At 36.1% G+C, this 26,231-nt stretch overlaps 1 protein-coding gene and 1 long non-coding RNA gene across 9 annotated transcripts in view; one reads left to right on the top strand and one right to left on the bottom strand.

The window, feature by feature from the left end:
- Positions 1-26,231, top strand: part of LOC139045672 (uncharacterized) — a 129,756-nt gene that overhangs the window by 36,794 nt on the left and 66,731 nt on the right. The gene's annotated exons all lie outside the window — the stretch shown is intronic.
- The window catches only part of YES1 (YES proto-oncogene 1, Src family tyrosine kinase), a 79,661-nt gene that overhangs the window by 18,840 nt on the left and 34,590 nt on the right, over positions 1-26,231 (bottom strand). For 7 of the 8 annotated variants that reach the window (XM_070513365.1, XM_070513362.1, XM_070513363.1 and 4 more), the window contains 7 exons: positions 11,923-12,195; positions 9,655-9,754; positions 6,904-7,002; positions 5,502-5,605; positions 5,261-5,410; positions 3,709-3,864; positions 3,362-3,541 (listed from right to left, as the gene is read on the bottom strand). In XM_070513365.1, the coding sequence (XP_070369466.1) occupies positions 3,362-3,541; positions 3,709-3,864; positions 5,261-5,410; positions 5,502-5,605; positions 6,904-7,002; positions 9,655-9,754; positions 11,923-12,187 (1,054 nt within the window). In that variant the 5' untranslated portion in view covers positions 12,188-12,195. Of the gene's footprint in view, positions 1-3,361; positions 3,542-3,708; positions 3,865-5,260; positions 5,411-5,501; positions 5,606-6,903; positions 7,003-9,654; positions 9,755-11,922; positions 12,196-23,741; positions 23,893-26,231 lie in introns of those variants that run through there. The other variant, XM_070513364.1, reaches the window with a different exon arrangement.

The raw sequence follows: 26,231 nt of genomic DNA, 5'->3' as shown, positions 1-26,231 counted from the left end.
AAAAGAAGGCAGGCACGAGAATATTCTCTGTGGCACGGTCTGTAACAGTGACAAACTAAAAGGTCACTGGGAAAGGAATGAATAAACAATGGTACATTCACATAGTATCTCATTCAACAGTTACAAGCATATGAATTAGATCTTCCCTTATTCCCTTATGAATAAATCTCAAGAACGTAATGCTGAATGAAAATAAAGCTAGTTAGATTTATGTATATTAAAAACATACAAATACTCTTAATAGGTAAATATATTAGCAAAAGTATACCAACATGAAAAACACAGATGGGAAAGTTAAGCACCAACTTCAAAACTGAGGTTACCTCTGAAGGGAAGTGGGCCCAGAAGAGCATGAAAGGAGGGCTGAAAGGAGAATGGGCTCAAGGAGGGGTAAAAACAAGAATTCAATTAGATCTTTAATGTTTTGTTTCCTTAGCAGAAAGATCTGAAGTAAATATGGCAAAATGTAAACATGAATTAAATTCAGATGGCAGAGACGGGTGTTGTGGTACTCTTCGTATGTTTAAAATATTACATAATTTTAAAAATACTCTATGAAAACTGTTGACATTAAATACATTTCAATAGCTTTAAGAAAAGAGCAAATGGCTGGTTAAGGAAGTGGAGACAGGGAGTATTACCTGTTCTTAAAAAATCTTGGCTGTGAAGGCAAGGAAAAAGGTAGAGCAGTAGGTGAAAAGCAGATGATGGGACCAAGGGAGGGTTTTCTTTTTAAATGCAAGGAAGGATCAAGAATGCAGTAAAGGAACTGTCCTTAAACAGAGGAAGGGACACTTCTTTTTCTTAGCCTGCAAGACAGACTGATGTCATATAAATACTCTACATGACAACGCAGCATATACAGAAAGGAGCAGAAGGTAGTTCTTTGTTTCAGGATTGAGAAGCTAGATAAGGTGCCATGATCATTACACTAAGTAGAACATCATTCAGGGAAACAACAGATAATTGGTAAAACGGTGCAAAAGCTTCAGAGCATAGAAATCCAGGATTGGAATTTGTGTCATTTTGACAATTCCTTTTCTCTGATCTTTAACCAATCACAACAAATTTCACCCCCCTCTCCCACCAATGTTTCTTATATCCATCTATCACAGAACATTTTGGACCATATCAGCAGTCCTTAACCTTGCCTGATTCAGGATTGAGAATCTGATAAAAACCATTCACTCTCATCCTGGAAAAACATGGATAAGTATGCAAAAATTTACACATAACTTCAGAGGAAGTTCATGGACTCTCTGAAGCTCATTATGACCCTGGCAGAGAGTAGGTACTCAATAAATACAGTGAAATCAATTCAAAGGAGTCTTTAGGTTTGTCTCATATACCTCTCTAGCCTTATTTCCAACTATTTACCTTCCATACTTTCTACTACCCATGACTTTGTTCCCCATTTCCTCTGCAGAAATACCCATAGACTTCTCTTCACCCATCCATATCCTTCCTAATCTTAAAAGGCAGTTCAAGATTTGCCTTTTCTACTAATTTTTCTCAATTTATTCCAGTCTGTGTGATCTCTTCCTCAATTTCTATTATACTTCCTGAATGTATCAAACACCTAAAAATTCATTACGCTTTGGCCTATAGCTGTTTGTTTCTTTCTTTATAGTGAGCTGTTGTTTAATTTTATACTGAAAATTAACTCTTCAGAAGGTTAGGTCTTTTCTCCCTAAATTCAATCTAAGTTATTTGGGTGGGTTTATTTCTTGATAGATAGATAGACAGATAGATAGATAGATAGAATAACTAGCAGAGTGCTTTGTCTATTAGAAGCATTCAATACATTTTGGTTGTTAATAATTTCTAGAGATGTCTGATTATACACATTTCAGAGAAGATAATGATGACTGACTGGGATATTAATGGAAGGCTTCTAACACTTCACTTAAGTATAAAATGAAGGAGGTATAGTTGATGGACTGGTTAAGACATAGGGAAACCAAATTCTAGGTGAAGGAAATAACATGAACAAGATCATAGAAATAAGGGGCAACAAGAAGACCCATCTAGCCAGAAAAGTGTGTTTATGGAAGCACATGAAGCAAGGAGTTTGGACAGATTATAGAAGGCCAACTGCTGAGTAGCCGAATAGCAAGATGGGGGATTAAGAGTTTTAAAACTAGACAGGACTTCTGTGATTTTTTATTCTAAATCTCCCATCTAGAAATAATCCTAATCCAGCAATCTGACATCATCGACTTCTACCACGTTCCCTCAATTAATTCTTGAAATCAACATACAAAGCTAAATGGACAATTAACTTTACCTCCATTATATTCTTATGCTATCAGTATCTTGACTTAAACTTCCTTCCCATTGTCCGTCTTCTCCCTCCCCCTTCTAGTTCATCCAGTGTACTCTGAAATGGGATATCTGGCAGCTGTTTGTAGCAGAGATTCCTTCCAAAAAGTGCCACCTGCTTTGGGGCTTTAGGTATGTTTTGGCTATCAACTAATAGGCTATATAACTTCTTAGCTTTTGTTTTCTCAGTTCCTTTGGTGGCGGGGGAGGGAATTTCTTATAGCAAATGTATAGCTTGTAGTTGGCCCTGTCACCACTAGATGGAACTATATTGTTTGGCCAAGATGGACTACTGAAGAGGGATGACATCATCAGCGGCTTTAACCATGGATTAACGATTAGTGAGAAGTAAAAAAAAAAAAAAAAAAAAAAAGTAGATAAAATTCAAGATGGGTAAACAGCAGGCCTGTCAGCATATTTGGCAGCTTACTGGTTCCTCTTCTAAAGCATCATTAGCAAAGGGAAAGAGTGAAGAGCAACAACCTTCCCTTCTCTTTATCCTGGCCTTAACCAACTGTGCTACTGAAGATTCCACTTGGGGTCTGGGATTTGGGAGAACGGAAAAACTTCAGTTGACAGTAGTAGAAAAAGAAGTTTCTAGAAGTCCTGACTATGGAGATTATGTTTATATTAAAATGAGGTAACATTAATTTCCTTAACTTTACCTGATTTCTTTGCTTTAGTACTAAAGATGTAGCTTTCTGATTGTATCATTTTACTTCAATTTGTATAAATACTTTTTTTCTTTTTCATGTTCCTAGTTATTCTATTTCCTTTAGTCACACCTACTTTCAAAGTAAATTCAGCCTGCCTAATATTTCTTTTAAACTTTGTAATATCCTTTGGAATAACTGCAGCTAATCATATTCCATTAAACACAGTGTCAGATTTTCTCTTTTCAAATGACTACATAAAAATCTTAAATTAGAAAACACTATATAATAAAAATCTATATGCATAAAAACAGATATTGTTAAAACAGAAGACTTGTTTAAATTTATCAACATGAATACCCTAAGAGATATTAATATACACCTACCTTTTGACATAAATTCAGTGACAATGTAAATTGGCTCTTCAGAAACAACAGCATATAGTGGAACAAGTTTATCATGTCTCAATTTTTTCATTATCTGAGCCTCTTGAAGAAAAGCTTCTGGCATCATTGTACCTGGTTTTAGTGTTTTGATTGCTACTTTTGTGGTTCCATTCCATGTTCCTAGAGAAACAACACATTTAACTATTTTAATCTATATTTTAAGGGAATTTAGATCAAACTTCAATGAATAGCAATTACTTTAAATATTTAAACATATTTTATCATAAATTGTGGCATTTTAATCTATGGCTGAACAAGGACAAATAACAAAACTTCAGGCTTCTTACCCATCCATACTTCACCAAAACATCCTTGTCCCAGTTTAACCTCTAGTCGCAAAGATTCTCGAGGGATTTCCCAAGCATCTTTTGCTAGACCTTGAGTCTGGGGTTTCACAGTTGGACACACAGTTGTTAACTTATGGCATAAACCATCAGCATGTTCTAGATAAATGAATAAATTATACTGTAAAATTAATTATTTACAAAAATTAAGGTACAAATAGTGTTATCAATGTTTTTAAAAGTTTAAATTGTAGAAAAAAACAAAACAACGTTCTATCTCTGAGCACAAACACAAAAAGAGGGTTGTATATAAGAAGCAAAACATATTAGAAGTGAAACATTTTGTTAAATATATTTTAAAAGTTGTTATTTATTCAATACTTATGTCCCAGCTATTGTGCTAGTTCAGTACTTTATAAATATTTCATATAAATGAGGCTTGGAAAACTTAAGCAACTTTCTCAAGGTCACTCAGTAAGTGATGGAGATGGGATTCAAACCCTAGGTCTGGCTGCCTCCACAGTTTTGCTTTTGATCACTGTGCTTTAATTCTTCCCAAACAGAATGCTATCATTGTTAATTCTAATAAGCACTAATGTAAGAGGTACACTAAAAATCAAGGAAAAATTTCTACATTTAGGGGATGGATTTTAAATAAGGGGGACACAAAAACAAGGAAACCCAAATTCATAATGGCTTGACTTGTGAATTCTGCTTATCCAATTTTTCCCATTGTAAGTAAGACAAGTTCCCTCCCATCCTCAGTAAGTAACCACACAAACCAACATTCTAACAAGGGCAGTTACAACTGACGCCACTGCTTGGTAAGATGTTTGATCAATGTCAAGATTGGTGGTTGCCTTGAGGAAACTCAGCTAGCTGTCTTTGAAGAAGAAATTGCCAAGGGAACTTGCCCTCTCCTGGTATTAATCATTTAAAGATTTTCAGATGCACTCATGTATCAAATTGGCAATGAAAAATTTTGACACAGAAGACTCTAGTACTGAATACCTTTCAAAGGTCCTTGAAAGACAAGAATACCTATAGCTGCTATAGGTTAATTTTCCAGGAAAAGAAAAACGCATCTTCACAACAAATTTCATTGATTTATACTTTAAGAAGTCTTATGTGGTCCAGCCCATGCAGAGGAAGGTAATCCAAAAGGACATCTGATACAGCTTTTTATTTTAAGCGTTTAGTTATATCTATCTAATAAGTATCCCTAAATAAAATATTTGCTTTTATGCTTTTTAAAATTTATTTTCACAATCTATCTTGGTATTTGGCTGTTATAAAATGGAACTCTGATGTAAACACTATGCCAGTAAGATATAGACTCAAATGATGATAGTCTTATTTTAGCACATTATCCAAGAACCCAATTCAGGTAATAAGTATTACCTGTTCCTCTTTTTAAAACTAGAATTCAACAGACATCTACTGAGCACATACTGTGCTAATGTATTAGTAGCATGCTAATCCTTAAGAGACATAAAGACATGGATTCTTTCCTCATAAAATAGAACATGAGGAAATATGTGAAACATTCACATACCTGTGTAGTGTTTTACCAGTTTCTGCAGAGTATCAAATTGTGCTCTAGTTGTGATATAGTATCCACCGTTGTCAAGTTTCCTAATTTTGTAATGTTTCACATTGTCTCCCCTTACCTCATCCCAATCACGAATAGAGAGGGAGTAAGCACCTGGGGGGAAAACGAATACTTTTACTGTATCTTTCTCAAAATACTGCCCGAGGAAATTTTTATACTTATATTAACATAACAATATTCATACCTTTAGTAGTTTCACTCTCTCTTACTAAGAAAATACCTCGTTGATTCCCAGGATTCAGCAGTAATCTTTCAGCATCTTTTCTCCCCATTTTGCCAAAATACCATCTGGAAAAAAATGAACAGTGTTCTGAGTTAGAAAGGTGTAAGGGTCAGAAAAATTACACATAAGTATTAATAAGAATGGAGTGGGATAGGGAGGATGACAAAGAATAGCTATAGAATATAGCTTAAAAATATAGTAAAACACAATGAAAGATCTTTATTAAATACAAATATTACTGTCAGAATATACTGTCATAGTATTTCCATGGAGTGACTACTCCACATGTTTCTTAAACTCCACCCAGCATTCACAGGAACAGTAAATGGAGAAGGAAAGGCAACAATGACAGACAGAGCCTTTCAGTCAGTGACAGATAGGAATATTAAGACTATAGTAGGAGGAACAAAAGTGGTTCTCCAGCAAATGAAATCATCTGTATTCAGTAACAAGCAAGTAAACCATATGCAAATTATCAGGAACTCTAAATTAGTGTCGGCTTGATTTAATAGAGTTTTGTGAATAAAAATTACAGTTCTACTGTGAAGGAGTTCACAGAATAGTGGAGAAAAAAGACAAAAGAACAAAACAGAAAGTAATGAGGTGCCAAAGCAGAACAGAGCGTTATGGAGACGAATTCATCATTCACAAAAGCAAACAAACATTAACAGAGCACCTACTATGTGCAAGGCACTGTGTTAAGTGTTGTGATAGGAAGACGAAGTAGCACTTACAGATCCCAGATAGACTTGGATTGACCTAAAAATAGTATGTCACTGAAGGTGAATTGTAACTTTTTAAAAGTTGCAAGAATTGTAAGAAGTCCCACAGACCCTCCACCCAGGTTTCCCAACTGCTAACATTTTGCTGTCATATTTGCTCTCTTTCCCTCTCTCTGTGAGTTTTTCTGAACTGATTAAGAGTAAGTTGCAAACATGCTGAATCATTACCCCTAAATACTTCAGGGTGTCTTCCTAAAAGACAAGGATACTCTCCTACATAAACTCAGAGCAAGCACGTAAGTCAAAAAATTAACCCTGATATACTACTACTGACTGAGGGTAAATTTTTGAAGTGAGAGTCTTCAGATTATAAGAGTTAATATAATTTTTTTAAGTGAAAAAATAAAGGATAGAGACTAGATTTAATGCAGTATTAACACAGATTCATTTATAATCCTACTCTAAGTGAATACTATGGCATTAATTATTAATTTTTAAGTAACATCTCCTATTAATATGATACATTAGCTGTATTAAGACTGGTATGTAATTGTGTGTGTGTAAAGTTGTGGCTAAATAGAATGTACATTAAAACATTTTTAAAATCAAAATAATTAATAAAATATGAAGTAGTGCCATACTCTTCTGCTTGAATGGAGTCTGCAGGGGCTACATAATTGCTAGGGATATAGCCATTCTTTCCTGTAGCAATTGATCTTGCTTCCCACCAGTCTCCTTCCCTGTAACACAGAAAACAGCAATTATCACAAGGTAGGCCATTGCTCAAGACGCCATCTACTGCAGTGCTGTCTTCTAGCTAAGGCAGACAAGAAGTATTACTGCCATTTTTAATTTCTGCATTCATCTGATCAAGAATTAAATTTAAAGAATAATATTAAAAAACAGGTTACATGAATTAAGGGAATAAAGCTAACACAAAAGCACAATTGCCTATTGCTGCTCCAAACCAAAAAAACCAATCACTTTAATTTTAGTTCTAAGATCTCTTTTTTACATAACTTTTTCAACCTAAGACAATAAACTATACTGAATAAAACAATTCAGAGGTAAATCTTTTAATTTACTCAGTTTCAACTGAATGTTTTCTTTTTTAAAAGCTTTACTGAGATATAATTTGCATACCATAAAATTCCCCCATTTAAGATGTACAATTTAGTGGGTTTTAATATATTCACAGAGTTGTGCAACCATTACCACAATCAACTGTATAAGATTTTCAGCATCCCGAAAAGAAAGCCGGTACCCATTAACAGTCACTCCCCACTCCCCCTCCTCTCCCACCCTATCACTGTAAACCACTAAGCTACTTTGCTTCTATGGATATGCCTATTGTGGGCATTTCATAAAAATGGAATCATACGATACGTGGTCTTTTTGACTGGCTTCTTTCACTTAGCATAATTTTTGCAAGGTTCATTTATGTCATAGCATGTGTTAGTAGTTCATTCTTTGTTTTATTGCCAAACACTTTTCTTTTTAACAGTGCATAAAATTATAACATTCCTTTTTAGTCATTTTAGGAAAAAAAATCAGAATGCCCTAGAACTCCTGTAGCCAAAATATTAGCAACAGGCAATAACAATAAAAAATTTAATTCCTGGAATAAAGTATATTTATAAAAATGTTATCCATAAATATCGAAGTAAGATTAAAATCAATTCAAAATACGAGAACTATATGTAGTTTGGAATACATAAGCCTTGACTTTTCCAGAATTAATGCGAAAGGAGAGAATATTATCAATCTCTAATGAGGAAGATATATATAGATTCCACTAAAGATTAAATGCATGTTTTGCTTTATCAGAAATAAATATGGAAAATATTTTGTCTCAAGTGAAATTTTATAAATGCTTGAGGTGAATTTGCTGTCTAGAAAATGAAATGGAAAATCCTCTGGTAATTCAAATATTTACAAACTCATATACTTGTAGTTTCCTAGTATATATTAAGTACTTTCATATCCACAAATTGAAAACTTTGCATTTGATCCTGCTAGCCATTCATTGAGTCATTCAAACATTTACTGAATATCTTTTAAGTGACAGACTTTACAATAGGGTGTGCTGGAAACAGAGGTAAAAAGACAGTCCTTACCCTCAAGGAACTCAGACTAGGGCAGGATTTCTCAACCTCAGCACTACTGACACTTTGGGCTGGATAATTCTTTGTTATAGGGGGCTTCCTGTGCTTTGTAGGATGTTCAGCAATATCCCTGGCCTCTAGCCACTAGAAGACAGTAGCAGCCTGACTGTAACAACCACAAATGTCTCCAGACAAAGGTCCCCTGGGTGACTGTGCCCTAGATTGAGAGCCACTGGTCTAAAAGAATAAGTGATAAATTACAATTCAAAATTGCGTTGGCAGCTATGGTTGAGGTTTGCACAGAGTGCTATGTGAGCATGTAACAGAGATACCTAATCTAGCAGGAGGTAGGAACCGGGCCGGGTGGAAGAGGAAGAATGTCAGGAAAGTATTTCTTGAGAAAGGACTTAGTAATATACATTTTGAAGGATGAGTAGGGTTGGCCAGATAAAGGAAAAAACTTGCCACACTCCAGAAAAAAGAAATCATATGTGTGAAGGCATGGAGAGGGTGAGAAATCCCAGTGTAGTCAGAAAATTGCAAGTAATTCACTATGGCTAGGCAGTGGAGAGAGAAGGGGAAGAAGCTCAATGAATGACAACTACTACTACTGCTGTTTTCTTTTATGTTGACGGCTATTGAAGGATTTTAAAGCAGACACGATCATATTTTACGTTATGGAATAATAACCAGTAGCAAATGGGAACAGGAAGGAAGAAAATATGACTGGAAGCAAACAGACTATAAATACATATTGTGAGAAGTTATAAAGTGGTTGCTATGCCTGCTAATGGAATTATGGGAGCTATTTTCCATAACAAGCATTGAATTTTCTATTTCTATGGTGGGCCGCTAAATGACAAAAAGTCTAAGAGTCATATACGGAAAAAACAACTTAATTTGGTCAGCTTGGAACTGCAGAGGTTCTTTACCTAGTCTTTTTCCTTTAAGAGAAAGAGATAAGATGTTTAAATCATCTGATTCTCTTTATAAAGATTTTTTCGTAAGTAATATACTTTCCTGAAAATACTCCCTCAATCTTCATTCTTACATCTCTACTGTTTATGGCAGAGCCACAGCGGCACAATTTGTAGAAGTAATAACTTCTGGCTACAGCAGTAGTATTATGCCAAGTGTCTAAGGAAACCAAATGCCTTGTCCAACCCAGTGGGCAGAGACCCATGCCCGCTCCCCTCATCTCTGAATCCTCAACTAGCTCAGTGGTTTCAGTGTAAAGACTAGGTTTCTGTTGGTATTTCTCCCTCACAAAATATTCACAACACTTACGTATTGTTGATTATTTGAAACCTTTCACCCTTCTTAAATGAAAGGTCTTCTGTAGTTCTAGCTTCATAATCATATAAGGCCACAAATATAGTAACGCCACCTGGAGGAAAAAAAGACCAAGGTAAATTACATGGGTAAATTAACAAAAGAGAAATAAAAAATATTGCCAGCAAACAAGCTTAAGCATAGTGTTTTCCCTAGTCTCCAGAATCTACTTTTAAAAGTTGGAGATTTGGGCAGCTGGAGTTTTCAAGTTAAGAGGATGCTCTCAAGACCTTCCATGAAACTACTGTACTCTACCAAATCTAAAATTCTATAGATTAATTTTGATTCATAGTAGCAATATCTCTGGCTCGAAAAGACGGTCAAAGTTCACATCAATTCTTTGGCAGAAAAAGCATTAATGAGTACTATAAACTACTGGCACTGATCGTTTCAATTTCTTATAAACAATGGGTGAACATTTCCATCCTTAAAATTAATTATTAAGAGTAATAACTAGTGTTTTAGTAGATTATTATATTTATATATTATATTTAACACAAAGATTAAAACGGCACATTTTTCTTAGAAATTAAATTTTATGGCTGATATGAATTATAAATTCCAAAGATAACTATGTCATATATAGCATTGTGTGCAAATGCTTAAGAGATTAGCACACTTAAACAGTCAAATTATTATCTGCAAACAAAAGAAAAAACAGAACAGATTATCTCATTTATCTGGCTTCTCCCCTGAGTTCCAGTCATATACTACCTACCTGCTTTTCATCTCTACTTCTGCTTTAGCTAACTAAAGTGTGTCTTTAAGTATCAACATTTACTTTAATCATTTTGGATTACCATCTTTCCCAAAGATATAATCCTGAAAATAATTTAAACCTTTGCTGATGACTGAGAAATTCCATCATGGTCATCTATTGCTGAAGTATTTAGAGTTAGGGGGTTGGAATTAAGATTGTAATTGATTTTTTTTTTAAGGAAGATTAGCCCTGAGCTAACATCTGCTGCCAATCCTCCTCTTTTTGCTGAGGAAGACTGGCCCTGAGCTAACATCTGTGCCCTTCTTCCTCTACTTTATATGTGGGACCCCTACCACAGCATGGCTTGCCAAGCAGTGCCATGTCCGCATCCGGGATCCAAACTGGTAAACCCTGGGCCACCGAAGTGGAATGTGCACATTTAACCACTGCGCCACCAGGCCGGCCCCATGTAATTGACTCTTTGATGTCCATAACTGCCCAAAAGAACAGTCGAATAGAATTAGCGTATGATTTCTCTGGCCACTATCATTGGTCTGGAGGGAAGCAGACTGGAGGACAAATTTACAGTCCATGCTAGTAGAAGAGATTCCTCTTTTCCTCCACTGGTTGTTAGCACAGATACACGTTGCTCAATTTGATGCTGGCAGCTGTTTTGCTAAGCCTAAGGATAAACTGGACACTCCAAGGGCTGCAGGAGAGAGATCAAAGAAACATGAGCCCTTGATGACATCAAGGAACTGCAGTAGCAAGGAATCCTGGAGCTCACCCTACCTCTTTAAACCAGCTGTGTTTTGTTACCCAAGGGAAAAGCATCCTGATATGGGACCATTCACAAAAGAATCCTCTTTTTTAAAGTTTCTGACTACTTTTTGAGAGCACTTCTGGCTCCCTGACAGGTTGTCAGCTGTCACTTCTTGTTGCTCTCTGAAGGCATATCATAATGTAATAAATGGAGTTCTGGAACAGGACATTAAATCTGGGCTCTCTTGCTTTATTAGCTGCGACTCTGAAAGAAAAAGTCATTTAAACTCTGAGCCTCAGGATTTTTCTTTTGCTATGGATCTAAGAGAAAAACTGCATCATCATCATGACATTGTCATTTAATCAACATTTATTAAGCAACTACTGTAATACTTTAATAGTGGATACTACTTTACAATCCCAAGAAGTTGTAACATTCTGGAGGAAGGGAGGAGTATATGTTTTTAGTCTTTACATCCCCAGTGCCTGCCACACAGTATGTATTCAATAATTATTTGAAAACTGAATTAATGAAATAATTAATGGTGTAACTCAGTACATAATCACCATGTTAACACCAGATTTCTCAGAACAATATCCATGCATACAATAAGACTTTAATTTTCATGTTAGAGACTTTAATTTTCACATAAACTTATTTTAAAAGTCCCCTAGTTTTCTTACAGCAAGCAAACGTTATGTATGTAATGCACAAGGTCACATTCTCAAATCGACAACAGAATTGTCCATTCAAATCTCACCTGTTAAACCAGCAGGATATGAACTTGGCACCACTGAGAATGAGGAAGACGCTCCCCCAAAAGGTGTCACCCCTGAGGATCCTCCAAATGGCGTCACGGAAAGATTGCTAAAATTAACAGATGTTCCCTTTGCTGAAGATGATGGTGCCACTGCAGTGTGTTCTGCTCCATAATGGCTGACACTTGTACTGACAGGTTCTGGAGTGTTTTCCGGTCGGTATTTAATGGCTGGACTTTTGTTCTCTTTACTTTTAATGCAGCCCATTATCAAATCTACAAAGGTGATAAGGCAAATATTTTGAGAAGCAGTTAACAAAAAGGATACTTCAAAAAGATTCAATTGAAAAGTTGACTTTAAATAAGGTATTTTTCTCCACCAAAAAAGTAACATTAACAACACCAAAAAAACCTAGACAGTTAAAAATGAAGTCTCTTCCTGGCTTCTTTCTTACTAGTGGAGTGATTTCACGTATGTTACTTAACTTCTCTGCACCTCAGTTACTTGAAAATGGAGAATGATAATATCACCTACTTCATAAGGTTTTCTATGAGGATCAATTTAAGTTTATTACAAGTTCTAGACAATATCTGGCACATTGTAGGTACTAGTAAATACTGGTTATGTTCTTTCTATCTACACCAGTACTGTGTAATAGAAATATAACCTGAGCCACATAGATAATGTTAAATTTTCTAGTAGCCACATTAAAAAATAAAAATAAACAGGTAAAATTAATTTTAATAATATATTTTGGGGCCGGCCCCATGGCCACGTAAAGTTCACATCCTCTGCTTCGGCGGCCCAGGGTTTCACTGGTTCGGAACCTCTGCGGGGACATGGTACCGCTCATCAAGCCATGCTGAGGCAGCATCCCACATGCCACAACTAGAAGGACCCACAACGAAAAATACACAGCTATGTACTGGGGGGCTTTGGGGAGAAAAAGGAAAAATAAAATCTTTAAAAATATATATATATTTTTTATTTAACTCAATACATCTAAAATGTAATTATTTCAACACATCATCAATATAAAAATTTTTAATGAGTTGTTTTATTTATTTTTTTTGTACTAAGCCTTAGAAATGTGATGTGTACGTTAAACTTCCCGTACATCTCAATGTGGACCAGGCACAGTCCAAGTGCACAATAACTGCATGTGCTAGTGGCTATCATATAGGACAGTGTGGCTCTTTATCTTTTCCCTTCCTCATCAACACACACCCTTCAATGCTTGCCAAATTTGACCCCAATTTATCTTTCCAACTTTATCTCCTACTATTTCCTCATACTTATGCACACAAGAAAAATAAATGCCTGTTCTCCCAATACATATGCCCTCTGCCTTCTCATTTTTGTGGAGACTTTTCCTCCTAAAAGGGTCTCTGTTCATAATACTTTCCTCACAGCCCTACCAGGTAAAGTTTATCCATTCACTGATGGTCATCCCAGATGTTACTTTTCCATTCAGGCTTTCCCCATAGTTGGTAAAATACCTTTTACCTTAAAACCTCCAATGCACTTTTGGGGAGATTTCTGTGTGAGACTCTCACCTTCTTCCATTTTCTATCTTGTTTTTCTGCTTACTGGCCTAATTCCCACCCTACCCCCAAAGTACTGGTAATACATTTCTTAAGAGCAAGAGGTACTCATCTCTTACACACTTTACAGCCTGCCAACACGACTTACATAGAGTAGGTTTACCAATATTACAAAATCTGCATTATTTTATTTACTTTCTGTAGAAGCACTAATGGAGGTTTCATTAATTCACTTACTTTTAAAAGGTCATTCTCATTTTACAGTTTTTTCCTTTTTATATGGCATTTAAAAGGAAGTAAGTGAGTGATGAGTGCCTCATAAATTTGAAAGACTGAACATTTACAACCTCAGCTTTATATAAACTTTAAATGTAGCTATAAATATTAAAATAGAAACAGAGTCAGAAATCTCAGAGTTGGGAGGTTTTCACATCACTGTCTTAAATGGGTATATTCTAACAAAATGACAATTAAATACAAACCTCAAAACATGACTGGGATTGGAAATTTAAATATCTACTGAAAACACCATGAGAGAATTATAAGCTAAGTAAAGGCAATTGCTTCTAAAAGTGTTAGAAGTACATAAAGGTAAGTCATTTTTAAAGAATAATGTAGGGGCCGGCCCGGTGGCGCAGCAGTTAAGTGCGCACGTTCTGCTTCGGTGGCCTGGGGTTCGCCAGTTGGATCCTGGGTGCGGACATAGCACCGCTTGACAAAAGCCATGCTGTGGTAGGCGGCCCACATATAAAGTAGAGGAAGATGGGCACGGATGTTAGCTCAGGGCCAGTCTTCCTCAGCAAAAAGAGGAGGACTGGCAGCAGATGTTAGCTCAGGGCTGAGCTTCCTCAAAAAAAAAAGAATGTAAAAGTAGAAAACTTAAAGGAAAAGACTAATAGATATATGATTATTTAACTTCCATATAGGGGGCAGAGGTGGAGACAAAAAGTCATAAATGAAGCTAAAGATATGCAAAATAGGGAAAATATCTTTGTACTTGCCCATGCTTTTACTCACTTTCTCAACACACACATAAATGTACACATATAAAAACTGGTTCACATTCTTTGTTGTTTTTTTTTTTTTTTTTTTTGGAGGAAGATTAGCCCTCAGCTAACTACTGCCAGTCCTCCTCTTTTTGCTGAGGAAGCCTGGCTCTGAGCTAACATCCATGCCCATCTTCCTCTAGTTTATACGTGGGACGCCTACCACAGCATGGCTGCCAAGCAGTGCCATGTCCGCACCCGGGATCCGAACCAGCGAACCCCGGGCCTCCGAGAAGCGGAACGTGTGAACTTAACCGCTGCGCCACCAGGCCGGCCCCTGGTTCACATTCTTAATATAGACAACACTTACACAAGGAAAAAAAAAGCCCCTCAGAAAAATAGGAAAGCCTAACAAGAGGCAATTCACAAATGAAACATGAAAGGCCAATTAGCATATGAAGATATGACCAACCTTCCCAGTCTTCTAATAAATGCAAATTTTAAAAGGTACCTTTTTTGCTTATCAGATTGGCAAATGTTGACTCAATACTCAAGTTGAAGGGTGAATTTTAACCAACAATCAATATATATCTACCAAAAACATTAAATTGCAAAACTATTTAAAAATCCATACAAAGAATTTTTTAAATCACCTATACCAAAGTCTAAATATACATATAGTATTTTTGTGAGGAAGACTGGCCCTGAGCTAACATCTGTTGCCAATCTTCCTCTATTTTGTATGTGGGACGCTGCCACACCATGGCTTGATGCGCAGTGTGTAGGTCCGCACCCAGGATCTGAACCCGTGAACCACAGGCCACCAAGTTGGAGTGTGCGAACTTAACCACTACACCACCACACCAGCCCCTCAGAGTCTAAATATTAAGAAAACATTATTAACAATTATATAAATTAGACCTTGAAAGAACAGCAGTTATATGATAGAGACAAAAATTATAGACGCCGGTAACTTTGCTAATTTATTTTAAATTTGATAACAGGCCAGTAGAAATATGTGAATTCATAACAGAGGTTACTATAACTACTCACCCACCCCCATTTCCATCCTCAGCTTCCTTAATTCCTCATTTTGACCTTTTTCTTCACCCAAGATCCTTGCTTAGATCTTTTCTCCCTGCAAGACATCACTTCTAATTTAATTCTTCTTCCTTCAAAAGCCACACCTTTTTCCCCCTCACCCTACCAGTTTTCCATTACTACTGTCTTCCAGCTTCTTTTTCTTAATCCAGAGTCTTTGTCCAACAAATCACATCCACCCACTGACCCTTTCCCATGGCTCCAGGAGAGAGCAACATTTCAGTCCAGCTCCCCTAGCGCCCCAGTATCAACACACAGGAGCCATCATTGCTGCCCATCTCCTTCAGAGACATCATTATAAATGTAGGATGAGATTTAAGTTTTTAAGTAAACTTCAGATGCAATATTAGTTAAACAGATTGTTATGGGTTGTCTGAGAAACATAACATCATCTAAAACATCTACTATATGGGAAAGCCTCTTTCAAGTTCCAAGCTACTAACTTACAGATATATATTTATTAACAACACATATTTTTTAGACACTATAAAGGGAGCTGGGGATGGCAAGAAATGGTCCCCTTTCTTTAAAAAAGGCCACAAGTAAGTGTAGGAAACACAGCATTGTAAAATATGAAAAATGCTACAGTGAAAAAAATGCCAGAGTGGAGGTATGTACAAAGCACCATGGGAACACAACAGAAGTTATGAGCTCTGCCTTGAGCGCTTGGGAAAGAAAATTTTGCAAAATTGGTGGCATCTAAGCTAGGTCTTGAAGAGTTGGAGATTTAGGGAAGAGGAAATTGGATATTCCAAGAAGAACGAAAAGTGTGCAGAATGGCTCAGATGCTTGAAAAAGCATGGTGTATTTGGGGCAAGAAAACTTCTCTGTGGCAGGAGTATAAGGGGGTGTTTTTGAGAATGGTAGGATAGATGGACAGAGGTAAAGGAGAATTTATACAGAAACAGGATTATTTGGTATGTAATAACTTTTAGACTTTATCCAGGGGGTACTGGGGAGTTAAGATTTTTTAAAAGTTGAATAGCAGAAGATATGTGTTTTAGAATAATTATAGGATATGTATGAATTACAGACAGGAAAGAAAGAAATAATAGCGGCAATTAGTCAAGTTATAAAACTACTGCAATGACCCCATGTGAGAAAGGACAAAACCAGGAACACTGTGGGGCCAAAGATGAGGGAAAAAATGAGAGGTATATACTAAGTAGAGTAATCAAGTTTAGACGATCAGTTGGATGTGGGTAGAGGAGATATGAAGAAAAAGGAGTCATTTATTCACTCCCCAGTATTTACTGAACATTTTAAAAGTAGTTACTATATTCGAGTTAAGGGCTGGATGACTCCAAAGTTTCTAGTTTGAACTGAGTGGAAAGTAATGCCATAAGTGGGGCAGAGAAGAGAAACAGGTTTTTCTGGAGCCATGTGTTCAGTTTCAGATGTTAGTTCTAGGTGCCTGTGGGGCATCATGTTGAGAAGTCTAACAGGGATTAATAATAAGTCTGCTCAGAAAAGGCAGAAACCAGAGAAAGATTACACAAAAATATTTTCACAGTTTAACCACACCTTTTAGAGATAATACTCACGCAAGGTACAGATTTGGAGGGCTGTGAAGAATTAATACAATGTTGCAGGACAGCTACACATAAGGGATAGACAGGTAAAGAAATTAGGAAGCAGCAACTAGAGTTGAGAGCACTTCCATAACTAAATACTTATTTTTATATATAATTTAAAATATAAAAATAAATATTTGTTCTATAAATAAAAACATGGTTGGAAAAGACAATCATCGACTTCAGGATGGTGGAATGGGTTGGGGAAGAGTTTCAACTATATCTGTGACTTTTTTTTTTCTTAAAAGAAATATGACACAAACAGAAAAATGTTAATATGTTAAATATGGGCACTAGATATAATTCTTTTTGCTTATTTGAAGTATTTTATAATTTAATACATTTTTAATAAGAAGTAGAATAGTATAGTGGGAATAACGAGACGGACTTTCAGGAAGAAAATGGCTAACAATGCTCAAGACCAAAATGAAGTCAAGTGACATTTAAACTGATTTTAAAAGGCTAGCTGATTAGTAATCAGGAGCTCAATGATGACTTTAGCAAGAGCATTTCTCAGCATCACAAAAATAAAAGCTAGATTGCAGAAAAGGGGATAATAAATTAATGACTAGGCCATGAAAATATGGAGAATTTTTGGAATACAACATTTTCATAAATTGGGAACATACACTTTTTATCAAGACATTTTCTATCATTTCTTTGACTGGTTCACTGATTCTCTCCTTCAGTCTTAGTGTAATCTAATACAGCAGACACTCAGTTACTCAAAAGCCATTCTCCCTTGCTTTGATAAAAGAACTGGAAATGGCACTGCTTGGCAAGCCATGCTGTGGTAGGCATCCCACATATAACGTGGAGGAAGATGGGCACGGATGTTAGCTCAGCGCCAGTCTTCCTCAGCAAAAAAAGGAAAATTGGCAGCAGTTAGCTCAGGGCTAATCTTCCTCAAAAAAAAAAAATAAAAAGAACCCTAATTTTGTTTACCCTCCTCCCATTTGCCAAGTCTTTATCTGTCCAGCCTGAGGTAGTAAATAATGACTGATAATAAGCCATTCATATGGTCTTATTCCTTTTGTCAATTAACTGTGTGTAAGCCAAGAGCATGGGCTTCTAGGAAGTTTCCTCACTTATAAAAAAGGAATATAAGACAAAAATATTCCATTTTCCTCTCTACATGCTATCCATCTCTGTTGCCTAAAGCCAGACTATAAAGCACTCATCTGAAGGGACACCAACATACTGAGAAAGGTAGGGCAGAAAGATGAAAGGAACCTGGGTCTTTGACGATGTTGCTCTGGTATTAATTATATAATCCTGTAACAACTCTAAAACACACTTTAGCTCCAGAAATCTTATATATAAAGCAACAAATATCTACTGTATAAGCCAGTTTTAGTTCAGGTCTCTGTTATTTGCAGCTGAAAGGATTTTAAATAATAAACTACTCAAATCACACAACAATGTTTAATATATTAAACCCATTTTCAGCATATCAGGATTCAATAGCTTAACAAAAATAGATCCAAAATTTCCCCCAAAGTCTTTACGGAAATCTGAGAAATCCTTAAAATCGTAAAACTCATAGCCTATAAAGGTAAAATCAAAATTTTAAGCAAACTATTTCATACTGATATTTGGTTGAGCATAATGTACATGAATATCTGTTGAAAAGCAAGGCTTTAACTCTTAACTTGAATATTACTGCTACTTTAACACTTTATGAGAAATATGAACTTATTTAAAGTTAAAATTATGGAATCTTCTTCTCTTAGACATTGTCAGAAATTCTTTCCTAAAACATTCTTTTTAAAAAAATCAACTTGGAAGGTATAATTTACATAAAATAAAATGCACCCATTTAAAGTCTACATTCTATGAGTTTTGGCAAATGTCTATAACTGTGCAATCAATACTACAGTCACAATACAGAACATTTCCATCACCCCCAATGGGTTCTGTTGTACCCTTTTCCCACCAATCCCCAACCCCAGCACTAGGCAACCAGTGATCTGTTTTCTCTAACTAAAGATTTATCTTTTCTAGTGTTTCACATAAACAGAATCATACTACATGTAGTTCTTTTGTGTCTGGCTTTTTTTTTGCTAAGTATTGTGTATCTGAGAAATTTCCATGTTATTGCATACATAGGTAGTTCATTAATTTTTATTGCTAAGTAGAATTCCATCTACAGATATATAATAGGTTGTTCATCTATTCACTTGTTGATGGGTATTTGAGTTATTCAATTTGGAGCTATTATAAATAAAGCAGCTATAAACATTCCTGTACAAGTTGTTGGGTGGGTAGATGTGTCTCCCCTTGTCATAAATATCTAGGAATGCAGGAAATGCTTGGTTATATAGAGTTAAGTATGCCTTTAGATAAGAAGCTGCTAAAGTGTTTTCATAGTGACTATACCACTTTGCATCCCCATTATCAATGAATGTGCATTCCAGTTGCTCCGCCCCCTTTTGACAACACCTCTAAGTCTTTCTTTGCCCTCTCAGAAACTTACCATATGTTTACTTAGGTTTGGATATGATCCAAATATTCTGTACAGCTCTTTTTCATTTTATTCTATCTAAATAGCTTTAACAATTAAAATGTATTGACGTCAAAAGGTAGCTGACAATATAAAATGTATATGGCTGAGTCAATGTCACACACATTTAAAACATGAGTATTATCAAAATCACTAGAACTGCAAATTAGCCATTGATTTCTAGTTCACTGATAGAAAAATAATGGTCAGGACCTAAGGTAACTGCCAAACATTTTTACTATCATTTAATTTGCCAAAAGCTAACAAGAGCACTTCAACCTAAGCCTGTCCTCTAAAGTCCAACGTTATTTCTATACTTAGATTAGATTCAATGGCAATCTAGGTAAGACTGCATAGTTACTAAAATACCATGATGATTCTCTCATATCTACAATGCTTCAATGTCAGCTTCTTACTCTTTTAAAATCCCATTAAAAAAGTTAAGGTTGCGCTGGCCCAGTGGCAAAGTTCGAATGTTCTGCTTCTCAGCGGCCTGGGGTTCGCCAGTTCAGATCCCGGGTGTGGATATGGCACTGCTTGGCAAATGCCATGCTGTAGTAGGCATCCCATGTATAAACTAGAGGAAGATGAGCATGGATGTTAGCTCAGGGCCAGTCTTCCTCAGCAAAAAGAGGAGGATTGGCAGTAGTTAGCTCAGGGCTAACCTTCCTCAAAAAAATAGTTAAGGCATAAATATATAAAATTCACCCTTATTAGGATACAGGTCTGAGAGTTTTGACAAATGCATAGTTGTGTAACCACCACCTCACGGAAGATAAAGAACAATTCCATCACCCCCTAAGATGCCTCCATGCACTTTTGTAGTCAACCTCTCTCCACAGCCCCAGGCAACTACTGATCTGTTTTCTGTTCTTATAGTTGCAACTTTTTCAGATACCATATAGTATATAGCTTTTTGATTCTGGTTTTTTTCACCTAGGATAATGCATCTGAGATCCACCCATGTTTCTGTAGGAATCAGTTCATTCCTTTTTATTGCTGAGCAATATTCCACTGTATGCATATACTGTATTTTGCTTATTCATTCCCTAGCTAAGGGATATTTGGGTTCAGTTTTTGAAAATCACAAATAGAGTCACAATGAACACAAACACATGTGACATAGGTTTGTTGGGGAACATAAGTTTTCAATTCACTTGAGTAAATACTTGGGAGTGGAACTGCTGGGTTGTATGGGAAGCATAACTTCCTAAGAAACTAAGACTTTTCCAAAGTGGCTTTAACATTTTGCATTCTCACCATCAAAATGAGTGTTCCAGTTTTTTCACATCTTTATCAACACTTATTATCAGGGGTTTTTTTAGGTGTGTAGTGCGATTGTTGTGGTTTTGATTTACATTTCCCTAATGACTAAGCACCTGATATTAAGCATCTTTTTACATGCTGACTTGCTACCCATATCTACTTTGGAGAAGTATCTGTTCAAATCAATTTTTTAATTGGGTTGACTTCTATTATATTCTGGAAACAAGAATATTTACTATAGTACTATTCTTTATATATTCTGGAATCAAGTTGTCAGATACACGTATTGTAATATTTTTGCCTAGTCTACAGGTCGCCTTTGCATTTTTATAATAGTAACCCTGGACATGATGTTTAATTTTGATGAAGTTCAATTAAGAACTTTAAATTTTATGGTTTGTGCTCTATGTATCCTATTTGAGAATTCTTCACCAGAGGAGTTTCTCCAATGTTTTCATCTATAAGTTTTAGCTCCTTACATCAGGCCTACTGAGCCATATGAAGCGAATTTTTGCACGTGCTGTGAAGTCAAGCCTGAGGTTCAATATTTTAAAACTGGATATACAGTTCTTCAACTACCATTTGTTGAAAAGACTATCCATTTCCCATTGAATTATGTTGGTACGTTTGTCAAAAACCAATTAATAATATATGTGTGGGCCTATTTCTATCCTCTCTATTAGTTCCATTATTTATGTCTATGTTTACGTCAATTATCACACCGTCTTCATTACTACAGCTTTACAGTAAGTCTTGAAATTAGATAGGCTAAGTCCTCCAGTTTTTTCATCTTTTTCAGAATTGCTCTGGATACTCTACAGCAGGGGTCAACAATTTTTTTCTGTAAAGGGCCAGAGAGTAAACATTTTAAGCTTGAGGACCAATGGTCTCTGTCACAACTACTTGACTCTGCCATTTTAGTGCAAAAGCAGCCATAGACAATACACAAATACATAAGTGTGGCAGTGTTGCAATTAAACCATTTCCAAAAACAGGCACTGGGCCAGATTTGGCTTGCAAATTTCAGTTTGCCAAACCTCACAAATTTTAGAACCAAATTTACAAAATTGGTTCTACAAAAATGCCTGCTTGGATTTTGATGGGATGATAATGAATCTACGGATCAAACTGCAGAACATTAACATCTTAAAAATATTGATCTCCTGATCCATGGATGTAGTGCTCCATTTATTTTGGACTTAAAAAATTTCCCTCAGTAATGTTTTGTAGTTTTCAGTGTATAGGTCTTATCTAATTTTTAATTTATCTCAGCATTTTTTTCTGTGGTTCACCACCACAGCATGACTGACAAGTGGTACAGGTCCACACCTGGGATCCAAACTCTGTGAACCCAGGCCACCGAAGTTGAGTGTGCCAAACTTAACCACTATGCCATGGGGCCAGCCCCTTTATGTTTTTTCTTTTTTGATAGTACTATATGGTACTGCTTTATTTCTACTTCTAATTGTTCATTACTTATATAAATAATATATATTGATAATTATATATATATATTACTATACACACAGACACACTTGGTACTTATATATTGACCTTGTATCTTGTGACTTCGCTAAATTCACCTTAGTTCTAGTAGCTTTTTGGGTAGGTTCTGTAGGATTTTCTACATTTCAGATCATGTGTACAAATAAAGTTTTACTCTTTTCTTTCCAAGGTGTATGCCTTTTTCCCCCTTGCCTTACTGCACTGGCTAGCACCTCTAGTACAGTGCTGAACAGACTATTTGAGAGAACATCTCTACCTCATTCCTGATCTTAAGGGGAAAAGCATTCAGTCTACTGCCATTAAATGTATTAGCTACAAGACTTTTTGTAGCTGATCTTCATCAGGCTGAGGAATGTTCTACTTTAATTCTTTGTTAGCTGAGAGTTTTTATTGTAAATGAGTGTTAAATTTTGTCAAATACTTTTCCATATCTACTTTGATGATTGCACAGGTTTTCCCCTTTATTCAAGTGATATGGTGAAACACACGAAGTGATTTGTGAATGTTAACCCCACTTTGGCACCTCTGCATCTTGGAATAAAACTCATTTGGTCATGGTGTACTATCCTTTTTATATATTCCTGAAAACTAATATTTTGTTCAATATTTTTATGTCTATGGTCAAGAGGCATATTGCTCTTTAGTTTTCTTCTAACTTCTCTGTCTGCTTTTGGTATCAGGGTAATGCTGGCCTCATGAAATGAGTTGGGAAATGTTCCTTTCCTCTATTATTTTAAAGAGTTTAAAATTCGTATTACTTCTTCCTTAACGTTTGAAAGAATTCACCAGTGAAGCTTTCTGGGCCTGGAGTTTTCAATTACAAATTTAATATCTTTAACATACAAAGCTACTCATATTCTCAATTTTTCTTGTGTTACTTTGGTAACTTATATCTTTCAAGATTTGCCAAATTCATCCAAGTTGTTAAGTTTATATTAGCATAAAGTTGTTCATAATATTCCTTTCTTAATCTAGGGCAGCACCACGGCCCTTTGGGGGTTACTAATAAAAGTCCTGAGTGATCAACAACGACTTTTCCCTCTAGCTAATAAAAACTCAAATGTCTCGCTAGTTTCACTCTATGTGTGTACATTCCAGAATTCAGCAGAAAAAAATCAGAGAGACTCCTATGCAGACTTTTAGCATTATTTTTCTACACAGCGCCCTTCTGCTGGAACTTTGCCCTGAAATTCCAGTTGCCTCAGCCTCCAAGAATTCTGATCTCTGTCTCCTCAACTTGTTGAGACTCCTGTCCTTTGCCCAATATCCCTGTCCCTGCTCTGCAATTCAGACTGTGCCTCCAGGCAGAAGCTGGGATGATTAGGTGACTGTACAGCTCACCTTGTTTGTTTCCCATCTTTCAGGGATCACAGCCCTGCACTGTTGTCCAATGTCTGAAGCCAGTTGTTACATATATTTTGTCCAGATTTTCAGTTTTTCATTTTCTGGGGGGTAGTGGGGATGGTAAATCCATCATGGCATCTTAAAAATTAATCCCTAGAAAAACATTTCATTCCTTGGTTTTAATATCATTAAAGTGCAGAGAGCATTAATTTCTAAATAAATTTATATTTCAGTTTATATAATAAAGGATTTATTCCTTAATAATAATCACTTTCAAATACATTAACATTTTAAGTGTTTTACTGTGATCGGTTAAAGTACTCTGTGGCATTTTTCTTTAATTTCAAAGAAGAAAAATAATTTTTTTCTAAGAAAAATAATTTTTCAAGTATCATTTCCTTATGTACCCTTTTGGTAAGGCTAAAATTTAGACTCAGCTTAATGTTAGTTAGGCTCTTTAAGACACAAGAAAGGGTTTTATTCTAAAGCTAAAAATGGTAATAGAGAAGAGGCAAGAATATCATAAAAGTCAGAAACTACAGAACAATCTGATCATACAGATTAATCCCCAAAGGCTGGTGTTTAAGTTTGAATGCAGGTGTTGATACTAGGTAATTACTGCTTTATTGTTATGAGCTTACTGCTCCCCCATCATCATGTGTATTCAGCATCTTTATTTCCATACTCCTGATGCTTTAACCAACTACTTCACTCTCTACTGGAACAGCTGTTCCCTACGTCATAACTTCTACTTACTTGTAATTTTGACTCATTTGTGGTCTATTCCAGGTTCCCTCAATCTCCCATGGCCACTGCCTGGTTTGCCTATTTCTGAGTTTGCATTGGCATGAACAAGAAAGAGTAAAAAGCAAAAGAATATAAATTGCTATCTAATTGCCCTCACCTGATGACCAGTTACAGTTTGGCCATCGACTATAGGCCTAGAAGGTATCATGACTGTCTGTTTAGCACAGGCTTTTGCTTTAATAGCTAGTGTGATAGACATTTTTGCAAAATGTACTAAAAGTGAAAACCTTTCAAAATGAAACAAATTTCTGTGTTAGATTTTTCTTTAATGGAGATAAAGTCAGAGATCTAGATGATTAATGTTTAATGCTAATCTAACCCAATAAGTCATCTGTCATTACCAGAGGGTAGAGTCTAGTTAATACATGCGAAGTTCTAGCTTGATTCCACATCACACTTGAACTATTTTCTCATCTTCCCTGGATAATGGGCAAGAGCAGGTAGCGTGGAACTAAAAAACATCAATAGATTTTGCTGATGGGGCAAGTTCTCAGGAGCAGAGAAGTAAAATGGCCCCCTTCCTATTTCTTATAAGGTTATCTTGTCATCCCCCAAAAGAATGTAACTCATTATACTTGAAAACCAGGGCCATTACATTTGCCTTTTATTTCAAAATTTTGTAGGAAATAAAGGACTAAAAAAGTAGTGACAACAACAAGAAATGCTACCAGGTATATAAGACGGTCAGGCATTCTCCTCTTTTCAAATCTCTGCCCTTACATAATCCCGTCCGTTTCAACTTTGCTGCCTCTTTTCTTTCCACATATCCGACTTATTTTAGCGAAATTTATTCCAACTTTCCTATGCTTCTCATACTCACTTAAAATATAATCTGAATTTTCTTGATTTCTGACCATGCTTATTACTTCCACTACATTAAAACTGCCCATTAAGGTTCCAATTAACTCCACACTGCTAAATCCAATAGTCAATTTTCAGTCCTCATCTTACTTGATCCGTCAGCCATATTCAACTCAAGGGATCACTCCCTTTCCTTACAATGCTTTTTCCACTTGGTTTCTAGGACACACGCTCTTAGTGTGTTTGCCCTCTCTCCACTTCTTTTTGGCTACTCCTTCTCAGTCTCCTCTGCTGGTTCCTCCTCATCTCTCTCACATCTAAACACAGAGTGCTGCAAGAACGCCTTCTCCACCTACACTCATTCTGCTGGTGATAGCACCCAGGTGTATAGCCTATCGTTAAATACCAGGTATACATTGATGATTACCAGATCTCTATCTTTACGGACTTCTGGTGGTCTCACTTGAACTCCAGATTAGTTTTTTAAATATCTACTCAACATCCCCACTTGGATATCTAAAAGCATCTCAAATTGAACATTTCTAAGACTCCTAGGCTTCCTGCACAAACCAGCTCCTGCAATCTTCCCTATCTCAGTAAATGTTAATGCCATTCTTCCAGTTGTTCAGGCCAAAAACTTTGAAGTTTTCCTTATCATCTCTTTATTTCACATCTTACATCCAATTCCTCAACAAATCCCTTGGTTCTATTTTCAAAATAAATCCAAAATCTGAAAACTTCTCTCCACCTCCACTGCTGCCCGAGTCCAAGTCAAACCATCTCTAATTCAACAATATTGAATTATTACAACATCCTAAATGGTCTCCCTGTACTTGCTTTTGCACCCATTACAGTCTTTTCTCAAAGTATCAGAGTTAT

This window comes from Equus asinus, chromosome 7, assembly GCF_041296235.1.
Source record: "Equus asinus isolate D_3611 breed Donkey chromosome 7, EquAss-T2T_v2, whole genome shotgun sequence".
Lineage (NCBI taxonomy): Eukaryota > Metazoa > Chordata > Mammalia > Perissodactyla > Equidae > Equus > Equus asinus.
This window is presented reverse-complemented; position numbering and strand designations above follow the sequence as displayed.